Source organism: Periplaneta americana, chromosome 5, assembly GCF_040183065.1.
Source record: "Periplaneta americana isolate PAMFEO1 chromosome 5, P.americana_PAMFEO1_priV1, whole genome shotgun sequence".
NCBI lineage: Eukaryota > Metazoa > Arthropoda > Insecta > Blattodea > Blattidae > Periplaneta > Periplaneta americana.
In genome coordinates this window covers 6219265-6227655 of record NC_091121.1, presented here as the reverse complement: position 1 = coordinate 6227655, position 8391 = coordinate 6219265, and the positions used below count along the sequence as shown (strand labels likewise).

Genomic DNA, 8391 nt, shown 5'->3' with positions numbered 1-8391 from the left:
GATCTATTTGGTTGTGTGTCAATCCATCTGGAGAAGTCCAGGTATATTTATGTATATCCTTATATGGGAATGTTGTACTTTTGAAAATTAAATTTTTTGATGTCGCAAAGTTGACTAACCCAACTCCATTGTCATTACTAGTTACGTGTTTCCAATAGTCGGTTTAAAAATATCCTCCCGTCCTACCTTAGCATTGAAATCCCGCAATAAAATTTTCATGTGATATCTAGATAAATGATCAAAAGTGTGTTCCAATTCCTTATAGAAGCTATCCTTTAAATGGTCGTCTTTCTCTTCTGTACTACGATATCGCACCATCTACCCTTAAGTACTAAATATGATAACCTGTCACTGATAAATTCGACCTTTTTTACTGCTGATTTTATTCTTTTATGAAAAAAAATCCTGTTCCTTATTGGTGATTATTGTTTCCTTCCCTATAATACAACAAGTAGTCTTCTATTTGTGATATGCCATTCCCATCTAACCTAACCTCTTGTACTCCCACAAACTCTAGTCTATATCTAGCTAGATCTTTGCTACTAATGTTACCACACCTGTTCTATAAAGACTAGTTACATTCCAAGTTCCAAATCTCATAACCTTATTCCTTTGCTGTGGTCGTGCCAGAGAATCAGTCCCATTCCGAAGCTTATTGTAAGGTTCGTAAAAAGCTGTTTTTTACGGTGATGGGTTGTTAGCCCTTCGCCCAACCCCCAAGCTGGAGGACCACCCCTTATCGGCTGTCCACGATTGCTTATTCAATATATTCGCAGCTACTCTCCATATCTGGAGGCCGTCTCCTCTATCCGCAACCCAAAGACGCGCCATGCCGTGATGATGATGAAGATGATAATAATAGTAATAATAATAATAATAATAATAATAATAATAATAATAATAATAATAAAGAAGGAAGTGAAATAGAGGAGTATGACGAGAATGTCCTTTATCACTTACCCTGTTCGACATCTGCTTGGAGGATTTAATGAAGAACAATTTTCAGAACACAGAAGTAGTGATAGTAGGAGGAAGAAGAATAAAGTGCGTAATATTTGCTGATGATATGACATTGTTAGCAGAAGAGGAGATGATATTAAAGGGTATGCTACTAGAGCTTATGTAAATGACAGCTGTGAGCAGTATAAAATGAAGATAAATGCAAACAAGAAGAAGACTATGGTCATAGGAAGAAAAATAAAGAAGGTAAACGTGCGAATCGAAATGAAGAAGTGGAACAATTGTATAGCTTCAAATACTTGGGATGTACTATAAGCAGCTGCTGCCAGAAAGTCAAAAGTAGGCTACCAATGACAAAGAATCTCTTAATAGAAAAAGGAGCATCTTCTGCCGACCTCTGGAAAAAAGAAGTAAGGAAGAGACTAGTGAAGTGCTTTGTGTGTAGTGTAGCATTGTATGCGGCAGAAATGTGGACATTATGACGAAGTGAAGAGAAACGAATAGAAGTGTTTTAAATTTGGATATGGAAAAGAATGGAGCATGTGAAATGGACAGACAGAATAAGAAATGAAACTGTGTTGCAAAGGGTGGTGAAGAAAAAATGATGCTGAAACTGATCAGGAAGAGGAAAAGAATAGACTGGTCACTTGCTGAGAAGAAACTGCCTATTGAAGGATGCACTGGAAGGAATAGTGAATGGGGAAATTGTTCAGAATAGAAGATCTCAAATAATAGACGATATTAAGGTCGGAGACTAAGAGGAAGGCAGAAAATAGGAAAGACTGGAGAATGCTGGGTTTGTACAAAATAATTCTGCCAATAATACAGTCACTTTGAATTTAAATTGTATACCAGTACTTCTTGTTTAATCTTCGATAGATTATTCACAAAACAGTTTTTTTCAATTATCTCAAAACTTTAAAAAATGAACTTGGTTCCTTTCAACTGTAACCGATTCAAATCATTTGTAGCAATAATACATTTTAAGTTGTAATACATAAAGGAGAACTGTTAATTTAAGAGTGTCAGATCTGCAAAATTAAACGGCATAAACCTCAAACGAAGTAACCGTAAAATTGTACCAATTCATATTTCACCGGTTTTTTTTTTAATCTTTATCCTGGCTTCGACTCAACGATCGCAGAACTTTACACTGTTTCTCTTATATTTCAAATTCTGCGCATCTCAACCCCAAGTTATCTGTCGTCTCATCTTGTGTATGTATGTTCCATAAATATTCTATACCTCATCATAACACTTCCCGATACTCATCATTCACCGTTTCAATTTCTAGTCATTGGAACTCCCTACCTCATACCTTAAGGGGCTGTCAGACATTTACTGACTTCAAAACCCGGTTGTCAAATAGACTGCTTTTCGTCTCTTTAATGTAATCTTTCTTAAATATAATTTTGTACTTGGCCTATATGATTTTTCTTAAAATATTCTTTTTTTTAACAAGTCAATATTGCTATACTATTTTAATCGTTTCTTTGATACAATTTGTGTTATTTAACACTGAAATTTTAATTGTTTAACTTCCTGTAACTAAACTTATCCTTATTTTGTTCTATTATTATTATTATTATTATTATTATTATTATTATTATTATTATTATTATTATTATAACATTGTTTTCTGTACTACTGTTATTTGTATTTGGTAAATATATTTTTTATACTGAGTGGAAGAGAATTTATAAAACAGTTATATTACCGGTTGTTCTGTATGGTTGTAAAGCTTGGACTCTCACTTTGAGAGAGGAACATAGGTTAAGGGTGTTTGAGAATAAGATGCTTAGGAAAATATTTGGGGCTAAGAGGGATGAAGTTACAGGAGAATGGAGAAAGTTACACAACACAGAACTGCACGCATTGTATTCTTCACCTGACATAATTAGGAACATTAAATCCAGACGTTTGAGATGGGCAGGGCATGTAGCACGTATGGGCGAATCCAGAAATGCATATAGAATGTTAGTTGGGAGGCCGGTGGGAAAAAGACCTGTAGGGAGGCCGAGACGTAGGTGGGAAGATAATATTAAAATAGATTTGAGGGAATTGGAATATGATGATAGAGAATGGATTAATCTTGCTCAGGATAGGGACCGATGGCGGGCTTATGTGAGGGCGGCAATGAACCTCCGGGTTCCTTAAAAGCCAGTAAGTAAGTAAGTACTGAGTGGAAGAGAAGGCCTTATTCTTATGGCCTGACCTTAAATGTACTAGGAAAAGAAATGAAATACATAATTACATAAATAGAGAATAAGTAGATAAATAAATAAAATAAAAACAAAAATGAATAAATAAGTGAATATGTAAGTAAATGAATAAATGCATAAATAAATAAAGAAATAAATAACTAATATATAAATAAGTAAATAAAGAAATATAGAAATAAATATATAAAACAAAAAATTAATTAATTAATATAACTAAAATTAAGATAATAAATATGTAAGTTAATAAATAAAAATAAATAAGTGAATAAATAAAGTAAATAAATAAATACATCAATTAGGTAAGAAAATAAAAAATAAGCAAGGAAATAAATAGAAAATAAATCAATCAAAATATTTAAATAAATAAATACTGTAAGTAAGTAAATAAATATGAAGGTAAATGCAGAAATAAATAAAAATTAAATAAGTAAACATATAATTAATAAATAAATTAGTAAATATATATATGTAAATAAATAAATAGGTAAATAAATAAAATAATTAAATAAATAAAGTAAGTAAATAAAAATATGCTGGTAAATAAATAAAAATTAATCGAAATTAAGTAAATGAATATGTAAGTAAATAAGTGAATAAATAAATTAATAAAAAATACAAAATACAAAACAAATGCGTACGTACGTAAACAAATAAATAAGCTTTCGAATTTTTTTTTATTCACATAACGAGTTGTGTTATACAATGCAGACAGTAGAGTCGTCAGAACAGTAAATAGACAGATTGGTCTCTCATTGCGGGACAAACATAATATATGAGATTGTAAGTTAATAATATTCATTGGAACACAGATAACCTCATTATATACAGGGACATCATTTTATTTTTACTAACATTTTTAATATTAACCTGACTATACCTTTGGATTAATGATTGAAACCCGGAAATACCGTTTGCTACCTCCTTCCACGACTGGAGTTCGATGATACTGGCGTAAAATACAAACAAATCACTTTACTAGGTATAGGAGGGAAGAAAAGGAGTTAATCTATTTACGTAAACTAGGAAATATCATGATTTTGATTGTGATAATTTTCATTAGGTTTTGTTTAATCAAAATACAGTACAGTATTAACAATGAGTGTTTTTACTCACGAACTGAGTTATCCATTCGGACGTATTCATTATGCAGTGTATATTATACTGTCTACAGCACATTAGCGTTCGATATAGAGAATGAAGTTAAAATGAAAAATAATCATAATATGGATATTTAAACGAAAATGGTGGCCCTTCATTTCGATATAGCTTCAGTTCTTGTGTGCCTATTATCGCACTATAGACTTCTGCATCTAATTCCAATTACCAGTTTCGTCCTTCGTACTAGTAACTCATGTTGAAATAATTCTGTACCTACTCTATAAAAGAATACTTTACGTACTGTAAATTCAATCTTCACTTCTGCCCGACCCGCACAGATAAAATTACTCAGACATGCTATTTACTGTCCGTCCAAGTGGTTATGCCGCAGGATCGTAGAAAGGGCGGGAATCACGTGATAGTTAATTACTTAACGAGGCCCTTTTATTTAAGTTATTTTAAACAGTTGCATAATATTACGTAGAAGTCCAATTAATTCCTAACAGAAATTAATGTTTTCAGAAAATCGGGATGCGACGTAAGCAAACGGACGACAGTACCTGTGCGAAAATATGATTCAATATTAGAAGTTTTCGTCACTGGAAAACGCGAACATATTTCTGAAACGTACTACAATCACTAACTCAGTACTGCGGCCTTGGTTCTGTGTGGAGGACAGTTGGAACTTCGTTAGGAGAAGAGGTGGGAGTGAAGTACATTAAAAAACTCAGGTACAATAAAAGTTGAAGTAAAAATAAAATGATGTCCCTGTACTTATGTAAGGACAGTATTTTACAGAATAAGTTCTTGGGAATATAATGCTAATTTTCTGATCTCTCATTCGATCTGGAAGTCTGGCGACTCCGTGTACCCAATGTTGAGAACCCCGCAGTATTCCAGCACGACCACGAAGCCAATGCGGTATTTCGTTCCCTCCTCCAGTGCGGGATTCTGGACAACGCCCCATTTTCCAGCCCGTATTTCGCTGTCGCTGCCTATTCGGAAAGTCGTGGAGTTTTCCAAGTCAGACTGCAAACGAAGAAAATAAATTAAGAACCGTACTGCTGGATGTACTCTAGTCGACGAAACGTCACTAGCACGTGTAGAACTCACCGGTTGGAACTCCGCAGCAATGTAGAAGGTGCCATTGGTAAGGACTTCTAGTTCACGGGACAGCCAGGAGTTCCACACAGTGGCGTTGGCTTCTACTTCTGACTCCTGTGGCAGCACTAACATCAAATACACGCTGAAAGATAATCGTACACGTTTATCAATGGAAGCTTCAAGTCATAAGATATACACAGTGTCAAAAAAAATTGTATTTTGAGAGGTGGTAGTACTCATCAAAAGACAAAGAAAAAATCTAAAAAAATGAACATGGATTATAGAATTAATATCTTCCGAGATATGAATACTTGTTCAATAACATCATAAGAGATGTTCAAAATAATTTGCATTTAAAAACATTCGATATTCTGAGCGATAGTAGTGTTCACCAAAACTAGTAAAAAGGTCTAATAAGCGTGGGTTCTAAAATAAAATTGATATCTTGTGAGATGTGAATAATTTTGTTGATCTACCTCATAGGAGATGCTGGACACTAGTTAATATTTTCTTAACTTTTGTTAATAATTAATTAATTGAGGTATTATTTTGTTCCATATGTTTCTTTTATTGCAATAATAGTAAGGAGTATAGCTGGCTACACTTTGTTACACAACAAGAGAAATAATGACATCAGAAAGGAATTAGGCATCTTTAAACTAACAGAGAAGATACACCAATATAGAACTAAGTGGAGGGAACATGTGGAAAGAATGGAAGAATACCGCATTCCGAAACTGCTATTAGATTACAGACCAACAGGCAAAAGAAACATTGGCAGACCAAAGAAAAGATGGACTCAACAAATGTTTAATGCATGAGACCGGAACAAGCCTTTAGAGGCTTAAACCTTGACGATGATGATGATGATGAATAGTTTTAAATGTGAATTTATTTTAATTCTTTCGTTTTAGTTTTATAAGTGAGTACTATATCGTTTATAAAGACTTCCTTATCTTGATAATTTAGATAACATTATTTCCATTTATTTGGCTTCATTGTAGTCTAACATACTTGTGAGAATAAAAATGTAGGCTGTGTTCGAAATTCGAATGTATCACAGATAATGATAAAAAAGATAATAAATTTAAACGCATGTGTTAATAGAAAAAGTTGGTTGTGTTCGGATACGCGTTAAATTACAGTGTGACCGGCTTTAACGTATAACATATTTTCACTATTTGATTATTTGAAAAATATTGTTGATATTTACACTCGATTTGCTTCTACGGGTAGGGTAACTCAGAATGTTTTTACATACCTAATACACTTCGACATGTGCACAATTAGTGGCGCGGCAGACGTCCAATCTACGTATATTCCACCCCTCTCCATGTGTTTCAAGCTTTTCAGGCGTAACATTTGCGACAGCTGCAGAAATGCGGTGGCGCAGATCTGGTTGTGTTTGTTAACCTTCCCGGAAGTGTGGAATGTAGCCTCGTCCGAGAAACAAACCATATCGAGGAATGCCTCATTTTCATCAATATTTGCCAGAATTGTCTCCGAGAATGCCCTCCGCCGCGGCTTGTCTTCAAGTTTGATTTGATGACGAATCTGAAATTTGTACGCCCGTAGACGCAACCTTTTATGGACGACATCGTATACTGTCGAACGAGGTAAATTTAGCTCCCTACTTGCTCCGCTAGAAAGACGTACGGATTAATTCGATATCATGCACTGGAACAGTCGCCCTGAGTGGTGCAGTTGGTATAGCGTTCCCGAGGTTGCGGGTTCGATCCCGGCCCAGGTCGATGGCATTTAAGTGTGCTTAAATGCGACAGGGTAATGTCACTACATTTAGTGACACGTAAAGGAACTCCTGCGGGACAAAATTCCGTCACACCGGAGACGCTGATATAACCTCGGCAGTTGCGAGCGTCGTTAAATAAACCGTAATCTAATTTTCCACTGGAACAGCGCGCTTGGTGTAGTGGCCCGACTTTGAAACCAAACTCCCAGTTTCACAAAGTCATCTGTTTCATTTCATGATTGCAACGTAAGTTGGAACATCGTCAGTTGATATTCACGCCGAAATCGATGGTGTATCTGTGTAAAAGATTTCAAATCCGCAAGAGAAAGCACACAGAATGCCTTTTGCTGTGGAGTCCACATGGTTACTGACGCTAATTGGTTATTTCCGCGAAGGACGTAGCTTGCGCATGCGCGCATGAGATGTACACTTCCGCCATACAAACACAGAAAACATTTTGAGTTACCCTACCCGTAGAAGCAAACCGAGTGTAAATATCAACAATACTTTTCAAGTAGGTAATAAAATAATGAAATGTTATACGTTTAAGCCGGACACAGTATCTTTGATTACCTGTTACAGTACAAAGACATTCATGGTATGTCTGAACGACAGACAACTCCCACAAGCTTGGATCACCGCGTAATTAGCCAAGTTTGTAGGAAAAACAAATCGCCTGGAAGTATTAACAAATCTAAAAACATTACATTTTTCTTCGTCTTCTTCTTCCTCACGGTTTGGACTTCCCAATCTATTCCTGCTCCATATTGATCTGACCACTTTTTCATTGGTCAAGTCCACACCTGTGAAGTAACGGTTAGCGCGGCTAGCCGCGAAACCAGGTGGCCCGGGTTCGATTCCCGGTTGGGGAAAGTTATCTGGTTGAGGTTTTTTCCGGGGTTTTCCCTCAACCTAATATGAGCAAATGCTGGATAACTTTCGGTGTTGGACCTCGGACTCATTTCACCGGCATTATAACCTTCATCTCATTCAGACGGTAAACAACCTAAGCTGTTGATAAAGAGTCGTAAAATAACCTACTAAAATAAAAAAAATAAATCATTGGTCAAATGGACGGAAGAGGCACTCCTCTGCCTGGGGTTCAGTACAGGCAGGAGTTCTGTTGAGAAGCAGCCACGTCACTCAACTTACCTTGCGAAACGTTGGTAACGCATCCACGGGATATTTTAATTATTCAACAGCTCCAAAAAATACACTTTTTCCAATCTAAGAAGACGCTTCGAAGATTGAGAGAAT

General features: G+C 35.5%; 1 protein-coding gene across 2 annotated transcripts in view; it reads right to left on the bottom strand.

Annotated features, from left to right (window-relative positions):
• Window positions 1–3837: 3837 nt before the first annotated feature.
• LOC138699435 (uncharacterized) overlaps window positions 3838–8391 on the bottom strand; it is a 123991-nt gene continuing 119437 nt past the window's right edge. The window contains exons 24-26 of one of the 2 annotated variants that reach the window (XM_069825300.1): window positions 5394–5526; window positions 5100–5309; window positions 3838–5062 (exon numbers count right to left, since the gene is read on the bottom strand). In XM_069825300.1, the coding sequence (XP_069681401.1) occupies window positions 5118–5309; window positions 5394–5526 (325 nt within the window). In that variant the 3' untranslated portion in view covers window positions 3838–5062; window positions 5100–5117. Of the gene's footprint in view, window positions 5310–5393; window positions 5527–8391 lie in introns of both variants that reach the window. The other variant, XM_069825299.1, reaches the window with a different exon arrangement.